The sequence below is a fragment of the Cherax quadricarinatus genome, chromosome 10, assembly GCF_038502225.1.
Source record: "Cherax quadricarinatus isolate ZL_2023a chromosome 10, ASM3850222v1, whole genome shotgun sequence".
Taxonomy (NCBI): Eukaryota; Metazoa; Arthropoda; class Malacostraca; order Decapoda; family Parastacidae; genus Cherax; species Cherax quadricarinatus.
Genome location: NC_091301.1, coordinates 15,112,353 through 15,130,880, shown reverse-complemented (window position 1 = coordinate 15,130,880; position 18,528 = coordinate 15,112,353). Strand labels below are relative to the sequence as shown.

General features: G+C 40.0%; 1 protein-coding gene across 3 annotated transcripts in view; it reads left to right on the top strand.

Annotated features, from left to right (window-relative positions):
- The window catches only part of mnb (minibrain), a 260,612-nt gene that overhangs the window by 224,320 nt on the left and 17,764 nt on the right, over positions 1-18,528 (top strand). For all 3 annotated transcript variants that reach the window (XM_070083668.1, XM_070083670.1, XM_070083669.1), the window contains 2 exons: positions 3,932-4,090; positions 7,992-8,161. In XM_070083668.1, the coding sequence (XP_069939769.1) occupies positions 3,932-4,090; positions 7,992-8,161 (329 nt within the window). The remainder of the gene's footprint in view (positions 1-3,931; positions 4,091-7,991; positions 8,162-18,528) is intronic.

The window sequence follows — 18,528 nt, the reverse complement described above, 5'->3', positions numbered from 1 at the left end:
GCAACCAAACACGAAGCCAGTACTGGAGAAATGAGGGGCTTGTACACCAGGGGACATACCAGGTAGTACACCACCAGTGGTACTTATGAAACACAAAGCGAGACAAAACATCCCACATGGTAATTCCTGCTTCATATTTGTAAATATTTAGGGTTTGAAATCAAATAAGAATGACAAAGTTAATTACGTCAGTAGGCTCCTAACAGAAGCGAATGCCATGTTTGGAGCATTTACAGAAACACATACAAGGGATGTTTTGGACGGAGAGATAAAGATAGAAAACTACAGCATGTATAGATGTGATAGAATCAATAAGTCACAGGGAGGAGTAGGAATCTATGTAAAGGATACTTTCTGTTGCACAGAAGTGCTGAACTCTATGAATGATATAGTGGAAATTCTAGTCATTCAAGTTAAAAATAGGAATTTGGTAATTATCCTAGTATACAAACCACCATCAGAAACTGTTGAGGAATTTACAGATCAGATAGATAGCTATCTGGATAGGCTAGAAAATCCTACACCAAATATTTTACTCCTTGGGGATTTTAATCTCCCCTATGTAAAATGGAAGATGGAGCAACGTAATGTTATACCAGAAATATCTCCGGGAAGCACCCTGGCTCAACAGGCACATGCCAGGGAACTAATGAGGCTTTGTGAAAAGTACTCTTTAACCCTTTCAGGGTCAGCAGGGCCTCTCCTAAACTTGTGCTCAGGGTTGGAAATTTTTCGAAAAAAAAAGAGAGAAAAAAAAATCTTATGAAATGATAGAGAATCTTTTCCTGATCATAATGACACCAAAAGTATGAAATTTGATGAAAAACTTACGGAATTTTGCTCTCGCGAAGTTAGCGGTCTCAAAGATGTTTATGCATCGGCGATTTTGCCCACTTTGAGCCCTATTTTTGGCCAATTCCAATGTACCAGTCGACAAAAATCATAACTATTTCGCTAGGACTCCATTTTTTCTATCGAATGAGTACAAAAAACCACCTATTTACCGATTTCAACTATACAATAAAGTGGTCAGAAATTGGCAATTTTGCCAATTTCACACAAATTTCAAATGATGCCAATTTCCATATAGGGTCCAGAATGAACAAGACAGACATTCCTGGCACTAAAACAACATTTTTTCTGCTCATCTCAATCTCTGTAATATGTTTTCCATTCTATAAAATGAGACCAGGAAAACTAGAATACAACCATAAATAGCATACGAAAATACACTGCAAAGTCGCTGTTTTAAAGCAAAAACATGGTCATAGTTTTTTTTTCTCATTATGCACTGTGTGCTACAGGATTTTTTTTATACTGTGCACACTGACCACATAGACCCATTCTTTCATATGTAGGCCTACCAGCTTTCTCTCGCTAGATTGGAATGCGCTAGAATTTTTGCGTACTAGTACAGCACCAACCTTGGTGTGCAAGCCGTACTAGTATGGCACCAACCCTGAAATGGCTAAACCAACAGGTAATTGATCCCACTAGAAATGAAAATACCCTGGATTTGATATTCACAAACAACGAGGCACTGATCAGAGACATAACAATTACGAAAACTATATACTCTGATCATAACATCATAGAGGTTCAAACTAGTATTAACTCAGGGATAGGAAACTGCATCATTAAAGTTAGAGATGGGAAGTTCAGTTTTAACAACCATAGAATTGACTGGGAAAAAATGAACCCAGAGCTATTAGACATAACCCTGGGAATCAGACATGAGCACCCTAAATCCCCACCAGTGCCTAGAGAAGCTGAATACAGAAGCATACAAAGTATGTATGAAACATGTACCATTGAGGAAACCCAGAAGAAGATCAAATATAGAGAGAGAGAGTAGGAGATGGTACAGAAGAAGAAAACAGGTCACAAATAACCTGCACATAGAAGAGAGGAGCTTAAGACGACGTTTCAGTCTGACTTGGACCATTTACAAAGTCACACTAACGAAAAGGATAGCAGGATGGGTATATATAAGCAGGAGGTGGTAGTAGTGGGGAGGTAGTAAGAGTAGTAGGGGTTGGCAGGCCCTCTCCTAAACTTGTTTTCAGGGTTGGAAATTTTTTTTGGGAAAAAAAAAAAAATTCTTATGAAATGATAGAGAATCTTTTCCCTATCATAATGACACCAAAAGTAAGAGATTTGATAGAAAACTTACGGAATTGTGCTCTTGCGAAGTTAGTGGTCTCGACGATGTTTGTGTGTCGGCGATTTTGCCCACTTTGAGCCCTATTTTTGGCCAATTCCAGTGTACCAATCGACAAAAATCATAACTATTTTGCTAGAACTCCATTTTTTCTATCGAATGAGTACAAGAAACCACCCATTTACAGATTTTAACTATCCAATGAAGTGGTCAGAAATTGGCAATTTTGCCAACTTAACACAAATTTCAAATGATGCCAATTTCCAAATAGGGTCCAGAATAAACAAGACAGACATTCCTGGCACTAAAATAACATATCCTCTGTTCATTAGTCACGTCCCCAGGCCTCTCATACATTTTTTTGGCTTTCCACTTCGAATTTTTATTCTCACAAAAAAAAAAAAATAGAAGATTTACTGTTATGCAGTCTACTGCATTAGTGTAGAAATGGTATAAATAATATCAGCGCACTTGTGAAAGAATATTAGACTCACCAGTTGATGTGTATTGGACACATGGCATGATTTGTTTACTTTTGAACTTTAGCAAAAAATCGAGCATTTTTGCTACTTTGAGCTCAATTTCAAGGTACTTTTCTTTGTGAAACCAATCAAAATCATCTCATTTTCTATAATATGTCTTCCATTCTATAAAATGAGACCAGGAAAACTAGAATACAACCATAAATAGCATACAAAAATACGCTTCAAAGTCGCTGTTTTAAACCAAAAACATGGTCTGATTTTTTTTTCTCATGCACTGTGTGCTGCAGGATTTTTTTTATACTGTGCACACTGACCACATAGACCCATTCTTTCATATGTAGGCCTACCAGCTTTCTCTCGCTAGATTTGAAGGCGCTAGAATTTATGCGTACTAGTATGGCACCAACCCTGGCGTGCAAGCCGTACTAGTACGGCACCAACCCTGAAGGGTTAACATAGTGTTGAGTGAGGCAAGATTAGGGTGGGAGATGACATAAGTCGTGTCGTCAGCAAAGAGAATAGGTTTAAGGTGTTGTGATATGTTAGGAAGATCATTGATGTATAAGATTAAGAGCAGTTGATCAAGGACAATTCCCTGTGGTACTCCACTAGTGAAAAAGCTTAGAATTTGGTCAACTGGAACAACGGAATTGGCCTAAATTAGAACTCAAAGTAGGTGAAATTGCCGGAATGTGAATTGTGTGGAGACCGCTAACTTTGTACATACTTGAATAATTCTGTAAAATTTCATCAAATTTCATACTTCTGGTGTCATTACCTACAGAAGAAGATTTTCTACCATTTCATAAGGTATCAAAAGTATAAGAATTTTTTTTTTTTTTGGGGGGGGGGGGGAGGTAACTTTTGGACATTGAGAACAAGTGTCAGATTAAGGGTCTGGACCCCTAATCCGACACTTGATGTGTCAGAAATTTTTAGAAGACCAAAAAATGAAGTTGTTGATATGAAACTGCTATGTGAGTAAACTAAGCAGATAACATGTTCTTGCTAAGCAAAATTGTTCTCTAATGATCTCGCTGCCTGAACAGAATTATGCTTAGCAAACTGTGATTAATCATGGGATTACCGTATACAATGGTAGTATTGATCTGAGAATATTAGTGATTTGCACAATGTGATTAAACTGGAATTTATTGCTCCCAACCCTCTTATTGAGCACATCTCTTCATATCTTTGTCAGCAGTCCTTGTTTTATATTGGATAGTATGGTAGTAATGATCATGTTGAATCTGGATAGCATACTAACTAAGCCTTCCTGTTGCAGGTGACATGGGAGGAGGATACGGAGGTCGGCCAAACCTCTTGTACGGCAAGTTGTGTTCAGAGGATCAGCTGCAGCAATTGGGAGTCTCATTGGAGTACGTTCCGCCTGAGGGTCAACTGTCCTCTTCGCATCGAACCTCGCAACAACCTCCTTCCCATGGTAAGTACTGTGTGTACTTCTCATTTCTGTTAAATTCTGTATCAGATTAATTATGTTTACCATATTGTACACATCCAGTTTACAACAAATGGGGCAATATTTTGTAAACTTGTTTGGTGTCTGTAATATAATTTAGCAGTTTATGAATAGCAAACTCTCTGATGGACCTTGTTTTAATGTCCTTTTGAAATATTGTATGGCACAAAATCTGCTGACTCCTCTACTTGTAGGTTACCTGTTGCTGGTTTTAGGGGTCATTAACTTTATGTACAAGCTAGGAGCTGTTACCTACATCAACTAATTTGAAAGGCTTTTTATGTTTAGATATATACAGATAGGGAACATGATGAAGTTGGAGCCGTCTATGGGTCAACGATTTCATTTTATCAACTGACTTTTTGTTGATGTCATTATGCTGTACAAACGTGTTCCAGACACGTTTGTACAGCATAATAATATTAATACATTGGCCAATTCCTACCAAGGCAGGGTGGCCCCAAAAAGAAAAACTTTTATCATCGTTCACTCCATCATTGTCTTGCCAGAGCGGTGCTTTTCGCTACAGTTTATAAAACTGCAACATTAATACCCCTCCTTCAGAGTGCAGACACTGTATTTCCCATCTCCAGGACTCAAGTCTGGCCTGCCGGTTTCCCTGAATCCCTTCATAAATGTTACTTTGCTTAAACTTAAACAGCATGTCAAGTATTAAAGACCATTTGTCTCCATTCACTCCTATCAAATACGCTCACACATGCTTGCTGGAAGTCCAAACCCCTCGCACACAAAACCTCCTTTTCCCCCTCCCTCCAGCCTTTCCTAGGCTGACCTTTGCCCCGCCTTCCCTCCACTACAGATTTATACACTCTTGAAGTCATTCTGTTTAGTTCCATTCTCTCTACATGTCTGAACCGCCTCAACAACCCTTTCTCAGCCCTCTGGACAACAGTTTTGGCAATCCCACACTTCCTCCAGACTTCCAAACTATGAATTCTCTGCATTATATTCACACCACAGATTGCCCTCAGACATGACATCTCCACTACTTTCAGCCTTCTCCCTACTGCAACATTCATTACCCACACTTCACACCCATATAAGAGCATTGGTAAAACTATACTCTCATACAGTCCCCTCTTTGCTTCCAAGGACAAAGTTCTTTGTCTCCACAGACCCCTAAGTGCATTGCTCACCTTTTTCCCCTCATAAATTCTATGATTCACCTCATCTTTCATAGACCCATCTACTGACACGTCCACTCCCAAATATCTGAATACATTCACCTCCTCCATACTCTTTCCCTTCAATCTGATATTCAATCTTTCGTCATCTAATCTTTTTGTTATCCTCATAACCTTACTCTTTCCTATATTCACTTTTAATTTTCTTCTTTTACATACCCTACATACCCATCTTAGGAATAAATTATCTTAGATGAAGTGATGTTCTGGAGAATGGTATAGTCAAAGTGTAGCTGCTGTTTTCTGCCCACCTTATTATGTAGAAGCTCACTTCTCCTTGTCATTGAAGTGGAGCCAAGTGTGGTACCTTGACAATATTGGCCTCATAGATAACAGTAAGGCCACCCACATCCCTCCTGTGTTGAAGGCTCTGCTGAAATGACAGATCTGTCCAGTCTGGGTCCAGGTGAGAGATGAGTCATCTTGCTCTGTTCTCTCTTCTGTCAGGAAGTTGCAGATTAGACAGGAAGCAGGCAATCCAAGAAAGTGGAGCACACAGGCTTTGAGTGTACTTGTGCCTAGTACAGAATCTTGTAACCTCTACTGTCAAGCAGATGCACAGATGCAAGATATGTACAAGTTCTGTAAGCTTCCCGGCCACTTTGCAAGGTTTATGATGTGGTTCTTCATAGTCAGTTTGAAGTCAGATTTTGCCCTAAGGATATCAATTTCATCCCTGGGTACTAACACACTCCCATTCATTCTTACCGCTGCATTACTATCATGTTGCCTAGAGCATTATTTGTGTTTTTTCAGGAGCAAATGTAACCTGCCATTAGTGGCAAGTGTGTTGACTGGAGGATCAGAGGCTACACAAGCTACACAAAACACTTACATCACTGCCACTCTTCAAAATGCATGTTTGAGCAAAGTGATTGGAAAAGCCCTTGGTTTTGCTGAAATTAAAAACCTGCAAGGGAAATTTTTTTTGTATCTTAAGTATCCAGTTAACTGGAGTTAGGCTGTAGCATTATCCAGTTGTAAAGGTCTAATAGAACTGTATTAGTTTTACCAGTATAAGCCTATTTATCTGTACAGCTCAACATTCCTGAAACATGTACCTTTTATATTGGCTGTTTTGCAGTTGCATTTGCAGACCATTCAGAATTATGATTAATTATTACATGTTTTATATGGTAATTAACCCTTTGACTGTTTCGGTTGTATATATACGTCTTACGAGCCAATGTGTTTGACGTATACACCTACCATCCGACTTATGACCTGCTCGACTTACGACCACTCGACTTACGACTGTGTTTTTTATGCCAAATTTCTGGGAAATAAACAACTATTTGTGTTGTACACAGTGTTTATCCTAAACCTTACAGTATAAAATACAGTACTATCAACATAAAAAGTAAAGTAAAACATGAAATACCAAAATAAAACAATAAAATAAAGTCATTACAAAAATGTTTTGTTGATTTTCAGTAGTAAAGTTCGACTTACGACCATTTCGACTTAAGACCGGTTTCTCGGAACTGAACTCGGTCGTAAGTCGGATGGTAGGTGTATATACTCAAAAATTCTAATGGCTTCATGTCAGCAGGAGGAAGCTGGTAGGCCCACATGTGAGAGAAAGGGTTTGTGTGGTCAGTGTGCACTGTATAAAAAAAATCCTGCAGCACGCAGTGCATAATGAGAAAAAAAAAAGTAAGACCGTGTTTTTGGATTAAAACGCCGACTTTGAGGTGTATTTTCATATAGTATTTATGGTTGTATTCTCGTTTTCTTGGGCTCATTTGATAGAATGGAAAACATATTACAAAAATAGAGTGATTTTGATTGGTTTTACTATGAAAAGGACCTTGAAATGGAGCTCAAAGTAGGGGAAATGTTTGATTTTTGCCAATGTTCAAGAGTAAAAAATGATGTCATTGTCCAATAAATGTCCAACTAGCCATTCTGATATGCAGTCATGAATGAGTTGACAACTCTGATATGCAGTCATGAATGAGTTGACATTATTTATACAATTATTACAATATTGCAGTAGTCTGCATAACAGTAAATCTTCTATTTTTTTGTTTGAATAAAAATTCAAAATAGAAAGCAAGAGTAATATCAGAGGGGCCTGGAGATGTGGCTGATGAACAAAGAAAATGCTATTTTAGAGCCAGGAATGTCTGCATTGTTCATTCTGGACCCAATTTTGAAATTAGCATATTTTTTAATTTTTGTGAAATTGGCCAAATTGCCAATTTCTGACCACTTTATTGTGTAGTTGAAATCGGTAAATGGGCAGTTTCTTGTACTCAATCAATAGAACAAATAGAGTTCTAAAGAAATATCTGTGAGTTTGGTCGACTGGAATAATGGAATTAGCTGAAAATAGGGTTCAAGTGAGCGAAATCGCCGATTTGTAAATATCGCCGAGGTTGCTAACTTCGCGAGAGCATAATCCCGTAAGTTTTCCATCAAATGTTGTACTTTTGGTTTCATTACCATTGCGAAAAGATTCTCTGTCATTTCATAAGAAAAAATTATTATTTTTTTTTTTTTCAAATATTTTGCAACACCAGGAGACACCTCAGGATTTGGGGTTGTGACAGTCAAAGGGTTAATGCAAGACTGTATTGTGTGCTGGTCTAAATTTAGAGTATAATCTCTCTACTGGTATGCATTACTGTAGTATCACAAAATAAAATGATTTGCAGGCTCGGTTGGTGGAAGCCAAGTAGCAGTTGGCGGTGGAGGTGCCTATAAGTCAGTCCCATTACAGGCCCTTCACCGTTCTCCGGCAGAGCGGAGGTATCGTGACCCAGCACAGGGACCTTTACGGAAACTCTCAGTCGATCTCATCAAAACATATAAGCACATAAATGAGGTAGGTACTGTACTGTCCATATTTTGAGACATAGTAGCATGGATAGGGGAGCAATGTGACATGTTTCAAAGGTATGGAATACTTGGAAAGTTATTAAAAGCAGCAAAAAGTGAATAGCAAGGGTCAGGTTAGGGTTTGTAGGAGAAAGAGTGGCTTATTTTCCAGCAGAAATTGGCCTTAAACTGGGATATGTGATGTCACCATGATTGTTTTACATATTTACAGATGGTGTTGTAAAAGATGTGAGTATTTGGGTGTTGGAGAATTATCAAATTTGTATTATGTTTGCCTATTTCTTTTTTTACACCAGGTTTTGTATGCAAGGGACTTGGACATCTAGCAGGCATGTGTGAGCATGTTAGATAGGAGGTAAATGGTTTTTGGCACCTGATGAGCTGGTGGAGTGTGAGCAAGGTAACATTTTGTGAAGGGATTCAGGGAAACCAGCTAGCTGGACTTGAGTCCTGAAGGTGGAAAGCACAGTGCCTACACTCTATAGAAGGAGGTAGAGATATTTGCTGTTTGGAGGAACATCTGAAGTGTTGAATCTGCATGCCTCTGGCAAAACAGTGATAGTGTGAATGATGGCGAGTGTTTCTTTTTCAGGTCATCCTGCCTCGGTGGGAGACTGCTGGTGTTAAAAATAAATAAATAAATAGATATACGTATATATCTTCTTCTTTCAACAAACCGGCCGTATCCCACCAAGGCAGGGTGGCCCAAAAAGAAAAACAAAAGTTTCTCTTCAACGTTAGTAATGTATACAGGAGAAGGGGTTACTAGCCCCTTGCTGCCGGCATTTTAGTAGCCTCTTACAACACGCATGGCTATGAAAGGAAAAGTAATAAGAACAAGAATTACTAACCCTTTCAGGGTTTTGGCCGTACTAGTACGGCTTACGCACCAGGGTTTTTGACGTACTAGTATGCCTAAATTCTAGCGCCCTCAAATCTAGTGAGAGAAAGCTGGTAGGCCTACATATGAAAGAATGGGTCTATGTGGTTAGTGTGCGCAGTATAAAAAAATCCTGCAGCACACATTGTGTAATGAGAAAAAGAAAACTTTGACCGTGTTTTGGGATTAAAACAGCGACTTTGCACTGTATTTTCGTATGGTATTTATTGTTGTATTCTAGTTTCCCTAGTCTCATTCTATAGAATGGAAGACATATTACAGAAATAGAGATGATTTTACTGATTTTACAATGAAAAGTACCTTGAAATTGAGCTCAAAGTAGCAGAAATGTTCGATTTTTACCAAAGTTCAAAAGTAAACAAATCATGCTAAGCGTCCAATACTGGTGAGTCTAATGTTCTTTGACAAGTGTGCCGATATTATTTATATCATTTTTACACTAATGCAGTAATCTGCATAACTATCGTAGGGGTTCTTAAATGGAGATATCGAGGGTTGAAGGTAGACACACTTGTTGGATGGTAACGATATATATTGTCAGACTGTGATGAGAGAAATGGAGCCCAGCCTCTGCCTGTCTTAGCCTGGATGTCTACACCGACTGAGACCGGGGCAGAGGTACGAACGTACACATGCGCATCCCGTGACGTCACACAAAGTCACAGGCCTAAAAGGAATCTCCTATCTAAAGCACATGGATGATACTATATGCTATGCTATATAACACAGGGATCAGCAACTATGCTGACAGCTCGGTCATGTTTTGTATGTCGTCTCGACATACACTACTATCTATAGGCTGAACAGGCAGGTGGTTCTGGGCTGATTCTATACAATAACAAATTCATATATAACTTAGAATTAATGGATGGTATCATAATGGTTGTTAACAAAATGAGTTTTACGTAATGGATGTTAACGTAATCACTTTTAACATAATGAGTTTTAACGTAATGGTTTTTAACATGATCACTTTTAACATAATGAGTTTTAACGTAATGGTTTTTAACGTAATGCATTACAAACTATAAGAACAAATCATTATACAATATGGATGGAATTGACCGATCGATCTGTATTCATGCACTCTACGGATTCTGAGGAAGAATAAATATATATATATACAAGGTGAAATTAACAGCAAAGGCATCTGGTGCGCACTCAGATCATTACTGTCAAATTCTCAGAATACGGAGGGAACGTGAATACGAAAAAAAAAAATTCTGAAAAACTAATCAGTTAATAACAAACAGTTGACAATTTACTTCATCTCGGACATCTAGTTATACAGACTATGTACATTTAAACCCAAATCTGCGAGGGTGAGGTTTACATATGCAGAATGGTTATCATCTCTGGGAGGATCGAATTCCTCTGCAATGGCTAACACATGCCTTGACTGAGGGAGACTTGAACGAGTATCTACAAAAGATACTTGTGGGTTTCTCATTACTTGTCGAGTTCGCAAGGAGTAACGACATTCAGGTTATTATCTAACTGAGTATCTGAGGTAGAGGGTACAGAGTCAAGAGGATTTTCAGCATCTGTCACATTAGTCTGGGTAGCAATATCATCAACATCGCATACTAATTTCATATGATCTAAATGCGATTCTTTGTATACTTGCCAGTACTAATTACCAGAGATATGTTCTACAACTCAATAAGGTCCAACAAACTTTTGATTGAGCTTAGGCATTTCGGATGTTTTCTTGAAATTTGTCAGCATTACTCTTGAACCTACTTTTACTTTTGATGGCTTAGCATGGCTATTAGTTACTCTAGTAAATTCTGCTGTTGATTTATGAAGTGTTTCACGGATTCTTCTAAAAACACTTTGAGCCATGATGGTACGAGTTGCTACGAAATCATCAGGGTTGTAATTAGGTTTCGGAGTGGAATATAACAACTCATAGGGTAAACGCTTGTCTACACCATACAATGCATAATGTAGAGTATCACCTATGGAAGCATTGTAAGCAGAATTTATGGCACATTGAACATCTGGTATGACTTCATCCCAAGTTTCACTATTGGGGTTGATAGTGGCTCTCAGGACATCAAGTACTTTCTTATTGGTTCGTTCGGCTAACCCATTGCTGGCAGGATGATGAGGAACAATGGTGGATTTAGAGATCTTGTATAAAGTACACAAATTTTCAAGAATCTCATTACAGAATTCACCTCCATTATCTGTTACTAAGGACTTAGGGGTGGTATGCCTGCAGATAATGTGTTCTTTAAACGCTTTAGCTACTGTCTGTGCAGTCTTATCTGCAATAGGAACTAACTCACAATATCTGGTGAAATGGTCTACCATAACACAGATGTTTGTTGCCTTGGAGGGAACATTTAAAATTGGTTAACAAGTCAAGGGCAACTCTTTCCCACTGTTCGCTAGTGGTTGGGTACACTTGGATTGGATTAGGACCATTGACATTTCCTTTATGTTGCATACAGACACTACATTTCTTAACATACTCGGAAATGCCAGTTGCCATACGTGGCCAAAAGTATTTCATTCTGGCTTGTTTCACAGAACGATCCATACCAGGGTGTGCAACACCTGGTGCATCATGAACTAGCTGCAGAGCTACGTTCACTAGTGACTGTGGAATTACTAACTGGTACACTCTTCTACTTGGAGTACCCAACTCGGCTGTTCGATACAGTAATTCTTGGCTCATTACAAAGTCACTAATGGGTGCTGGTGGCTTCACAGTAAGAATAAGATCTTCCTGGAGCAGGAATCAAATCACACCAGACCACATGGGATCTGTTCTTTAGGCATTTTTGACATCCTCGAAAGTAAATGGAGGATCTGCAGTAACTACACTAACATGTCGCAATAAAGCATCTGCGACTACATTTGACTTGCCAGGTAAATGTTCAAAGGTAGGATTGAACTCTTGGATAGTCAAGGTCCATCTGGCTAACCTTCCAGTAGGTTGGATCTTACGGCATCAGCAGTTTTGGGAGTTGGAAAATTTAGTACTGCAGTTACTTTACTTTGATCAGTCGTAACCCCTCTAGGAGTGACTACGTGACCCAGAAACTTAATTTCTGATCTGAAAAATTGACATTTGGACAGTTTGATCTTTAAATTGGCTTCTTCAAGCTTGCCAAGTACTATATCAAGTCTTTTCAGGTGTGTGTCCACGTCTTCGGACATGACGATTACTTCGTCTAAGTACACCATAAGTGCTTTACCTGTAAGACCTCTAAAGATGTTGGTCATGAGTCTAGAGAACATGATAGGAGACGATCGTAATCCAAAAGCCATTCGTAAGAAGTGATAATGACCTGTGGGAGTAGAGAATGCGGTTAACTCTTGGCTGTCCTCGTGAAGAGGGACTTGCCAAAACCCTTGTAACAAGTCAGGGTTGAGAAGACTTTGTTATCTCCGATATTGCGTAAAAGGTCACCTAGTACAGGAAGTGGAAAGCGATCTGGAATGGTTTTCGCATTTAACTTCCTAAAGTCAATCACCGGGCGCCAAGTGCCGTCCTTCTTAGGCACTAGGATCAAGGGCGCATTCCAGGGTGAATTGCTATGTGCAATAACTCCATCATTGAGCATTTGATTGATCAGTTCCTCTGCGACAGCAACTTGGGAATGAGGCATTCTGTACGCAGGTATATAAATAGGTCTAGTACCAGGTTCAAGTGGAATACGATGGGACAATAAGTTCGTTATACCCATCTTCTCACCTGGTAAGGCAATGGCTTTACGACGTTTGTTCAACAGCGTCAACAAGCGCTGGACTTCGTCTGGGAAATCAGTGGGAGCTAAGTCTTTCTCCTCAACTGGTGGGATAGATTGATCCAGCGGAGTGGATGAGGTCTCCACTGTTGAAATAGCACCGACCCACTGGTCAGGTGGCACGTCATCCTGTACTTGAACAGGGTAAGGATAGTGAACTAGGTCAACGAGGTTGGTATTTGCTCTGAGACGAACACTGTGACCCGAAGTGTTAGCAAGGAATAAATGGATCTTACTGTCTCTTACAACATGTAAGGAAGGTTCAACAAATAGACCCTTGACCTTGCAGGAATCACTGTCAACTAGGACGTTATCACCATCTGGAACATTAGGAACAACAACAGACACTCTAGTGAGAGCACTAGCCGCAACAGAGACGTCTTTCTGCAGATGGAATGTGACATCAACAAGAGATGGCATTACTAGTTTCAAGTAATCGTTTTCTGACAAGGCATCCCCTGTGGAGAAACTACTACTCGAACTAGCAGTCATTGCAGGGATAGGCTGTGCACTCAAGGCAGTCTGAGTGTCCTTGGACACTTGAGGCAACGGAACACTATCCTACAACATGTAAGGAAGGTTCAACAAATAGACCCTTGACCTTGCAGGAATCACTGTCAACTAGGACGTTATCACCATCTGGAACATTAGGAACAACAACAGACACTCTAGTGAGAGCACTAGCCGCAACAGAGACGTCTTTCTGCAGACGGAATGTGACATCAACAAGAGATGGCATTACTAGTTTCAAGTAATCGTTTTCTGACAAGGCATCCCCTGTGGAGAAACTACTACTCGAACTAGCAGTCATTGCAGGGATAGGCTGTGCACTCAAGGCAGTCTGAGTGTCCTCGGACACTTGAGGCAACGGAACACTATCCTGCAAGTCTGAAGGTGTAGGTGGAACACAGATGGGAGTGACAGAATTACAAGTGCCTGACCGCTTGGGTACGCTACTGGAGAGTGCATTGGCTTGTAAGGACTTAATGCGTACATCATACTCTGCAGCAGTATGACAGATTTCTGATCGAAGCTGGTAACCCCAGAATGGAACGATCAAGTCGTCAATTTGGGCATGCCATCGGTATGGGTCAAGCACAATGCGTAAGTCTCGCATGGAAGCAAATCCCAGTAGAAGGTCACCAGGGAAAGTAATCTGGTCGACAACAAGAAAAGCAGCAGTAAAGTCTCTTCCTTGGATAGTAAAGGTGAGCGAAGTCTGCCCTCGGACTCGCAGAAGAGAACCAGCTACTCCACTAAGGGAGGTTACAGAAGTTGGTTCAACGAGGACACGGCGTAACTGCTTCTCTTTAAACAAGCTAGACCTAATGATATTAACTTGCGCACCCGAGTCCATGAACACATGAACGGGCGCATTATGGACAGAAGCTTGTACTAAAGGACCAATCGTTTCGTTAGGAGTTATATGCAAACAGAAAGGTGGGTTGTCATCGGAGAAGGCATTTTCTACTTCATCCCCAAATTCCTCTACGTCAGAGACGTGTGAAGCAGCATCAACAGCAGGGTTGTCATTCTCAAGGCTGGCTAAGGCTTCATAGGAATTTTGGACTGGGATGGTGTACTCGTTATCACCTACTACTGTCACGACTGGACGAGTAGACTTGGGCGCTCGGATTCCCCCGAATTGGAAGAATGAGCCTGGTTCTGGTTAGTTTGTGAACCACGACGTCTGTTTCCTCTCCTGGCTCTGCGGTTGGAACGGCCACGGAAAGATCTAGAGTACTGCAGGTTGTAGAGAGCATTGCACTCAGAAGTGTCATGTCCATGAATTCTATGATAAGTACAGTAGGGAAGATCTGACTGGTACTCATCATCAGTACAACGCTTCTTAGGGTGACTATCATGACAATTAATAGCAATATGGCCATGGTAACCACAATTGTAGCAAATTCTTTGACTGTGGGTACTGTACATACTAGGAGTGCTATGGGAATGATGGCTCTTAACACTTGCTTTGGATGATGGACGCGAGTGATTAAGGTTGGGAGTTTTGGTAGTAGCACAAACTAGAGGAGGTACAGGAGTGGACAAAGTGGTTGGCATAGACTTACGATAAGGGAAGGTTCCCTCGGGACACAAATTTCGTACATGGATAAGAGCTGCGAGCGGTCCCATAGTAGCATCTAGCGGACTTGAATTGTACACATACATAGATGTCGGTGGCATTAGTTGTTTAATAACTCCAAATGCAGCTAATTTGGCAAACCCATCAAGGGCTGGTTTATCGTTATCTTTAAGGTACTTGGAATTTTGACCTGCTTTAACCCTTTGACTGTCGCGGCCGTATACAGTGGACCCCCGGTTAACGATTTTAATCCGTGCAAGAGGGCTCATCGTTATGCGAAATAATCGTTATGCGAATTAATTTTCCCCATAAGAAATAATGGAAATAAAATTAATCCGTGCAAGACGCCCAAAAGTATGAAAAAAAATTTTTTTTACCACATGAAATGTTAATTTTAATACACACAAACTGAAAAAGGCATGCACAATTACATGACACTTACTTTTATTGAAGATCTGGTGATGATTGATGGGATGGGAGGAGGGGAGAGCATTATCTTCTTACTGTTTAGAAGGGGAATCCCCTTCCATTAGGACTTGAGGTAGCAAGTCCTTTTCTGGGGTTACTTCCCTTCTTCTTTTAATGCCACTAGGACCAGCTTCAGAGTCACTGGACCTCTGTCGCACAACAAATCTGTCCATAGAGCTCTGTACCTCCCGTTTCTTCAAGACTTTCCTAAAATGGGCCATAACATTGTCATTGAAATAGTCACAAGCACGGCTTGCAACAGCTGTGTCAGGGTGATTTTCATCTATAAAGGTTTGCAGTTCAAACCACTCTGCACACATTTCCTTAATCTTTGAAGTAGGCACAATGGATTCCACAACTGGCATAGGCTTCTCAGGGTTAGCCCCAAACCCTTCAAAATCTTTCTTAATTTCCATACTAATTCTCACCCTTTTTACCACAGGGTTGGCACTAGAAGCTTTCTTGGGGCCCATGGTCACTTATTTTCCAGAAACACCACCGAAAACACTGTAATAATACGAAATATTCCGAGTGTATGCTTGGATGTTACCGCGGAGGCTGGCTGGTAAACAATGGGACGGCCGGCACATGTGAGGGCACATTGGACGCGTCTCGGACGAAAATCGGTATGCGGGTTTTTAATCGGTATGCGGGGCAAAAATTTTGCGATAAAAGTAATCGTTATGCGGAAAAATCGCTATGCGATGCCATCGTTATGCGGGGGTCCACTGTATATACGTCTTACGAGGTACCATGTTTGACGTATATATACTCATAAATTCTAGCGGCTTCAAATCAAGCAGGAGAAAGCTAGTAGGCCCACATGTGAGAGAATGGGTCTGTGTGGTCAGTGTGCACCATATAAAAAAAATCCTGGAGCACGCAGTGCATAATGAGAAAAAAAAAACTCCGACCATTTTTTTTAATTAAAATGCCAACTTTGTGGTCTATTTTCGTATAGTATTTATGGTTGTATTCTCATTTTCTTGGTCTCATTTGATAGAATGGGAAACATATTATAGAAATAGAGGTGATTTTGATTGATTTTACTATAAAAAGAACCTAGAAATGGAGCTCAAAGTTGGGGAAATGTTTGATTTTTGCCAATGTTCAAAAGTAAACAAATGATGCCATTGTCCAATAAATGTCCAACTAGCCATTCTAATATGCAGTCATGAATGGGTTGATGTTATTTATACAATTATTACAGTATTGCAGTAGTCTGCATAATAGTAAGCCTTCTATTCTTTGTTTGAATAAAAATTCAAAATAGAAAGCAAGAGTAATATTAGAGGGGCCTGGAGACATGACTGATGAGCAAAGAAAATGTTATTTTAGAGCCAGGAATGTCTGCATTGTTCATTCTGGACCTTTTTTTGAAATTGTCATATTTTTTAGTTTTCGTGAAATTGGCCAAATTGCAAATTTCTGATCACATTATTAGGTAGTTGAAATCGGTAAATGGGCAGTTTCGTGTACTCAATCGATAGAAAAAATGGATTTCTAAAGAAATAGCTATGAGTTTGGGCGACTGGATTAATGGAATTAGCTGAAAATAGGGCTCAAAGTGGGCGAAATCGCCGATTTGTAAACAATGCCGAGGTCGCTAACTTTGCGAGAGCATAATTCCGTCAGTTTTCCATCAAATTTCGTTTTTTTGGTGTCATTACAATCGGGAAAATATTCTCTATCATTTCATAAGAAAAAATAATTTTTTTTTTTTTTTGAAATTTTGCGACACCAGGAGACACCTCATGATTGGGGGTTGCGACAGTCAAAGGGTTAACGAATGAGGACATTAGGTTATTAAGACGAAGAGCAAACTCATCTAATGACTCTTCTGGTCTCGGAGCTGTGCAAACTAATTCTTTGAGAACAACGAACGGATCGGTTTCTCGCACCGGTTCAAGATAATTGCGAATTAACTGTTCATAATCTTGCCACCTGGTTAGATCTTGGAAGTCCTTCATACAGTAGTCTGCATAACAGGAAATCTTCTATTTTTTGTGAGAATAAAAATTCAAAGTGGAAAGCAAAAGAATGTAAGAGGAGCCTGGGGACGTGACTAATGAACAGAGGAAATGCCATTTTAGTGCCAGAAATGTCTTTCTTGTTTATTCTGGACCCTATTTGGAAATTAGCATCTTTTGAAATTTGTGTGAAATTGGCAAAATTGCTAAATTCTGAACACTGTATTGGATAGTTGAAATGGGTAAATGGGTGGTCTCTTGTACTCATTCTATAGGAAAAATGGAGTTCTAGTGAAATAGTTATGATTTTTGTTGACTAGTACAGTGGAATTGGCCAAAAATAGGGCTTAAAGTGGTCAAAATCGCCGATGCGTAAACATCGTTGAGACCACTAACGTCGTGAGAGCATAACTCGGTAAGTTTTCCATTAAATTCATACTTTTGGTGTCAATATGATCGGGAAAAGATTCTCTATCTTTTCATAAGAATTTTTTTTTGTTTTTTGTTTTGAAATTTGGGCGACCCTGAGAACAAGTCTCTGAGAGGGCCTGTCGACCCTGAAAGGGTTAAGATAAAATCAAAGAAAACTCAGATAATTGTATACATAAACTTGTACATGCGTATGTAGTGTGACCTAAGTGTTACTAGAAGTAGCAAGATGTACCTGAAATATTGCATGTTTACGAGACAAAAAAAAAAAAAAGACACCAGCAATCCTACCTTTATGTAAAACAAAAACAGACTTCTGTTTTACACTCACTTGTACCTTCCTGGGCAGTTGCTGTCTACCAACCTGGTCATAGACCAAGCCATGGGGGCGTTGATCCCTGGAACTCTCTCCAGGTAATTACTACTACTCATTTGTATATTGGAATGGAGCGAAACAGAGTGACTTCAAGAGTGTATCAGTCTGTAGTGGAAGGAAGGCAGGGTAGGGGTCGGCCTAGGAAAGGTTGGAGGGAGGGGGTAAAGGAGGTTTTGTGTGCGAGGGGCTTGGACTTCCAGCAGGCATGCGTGAGCATGTTTGATAGGAGTGAATGGAGACAAATGGTTTTTAATACTTGACGTGCTGTTAGAGTGTGAGCAAAGTAACATTTATGAAGGGGTTCAGGGAAACCGGCAGGCCGGACTTGAGTCCTGGAGATGGGAAGTACAGTGCCTGCACTC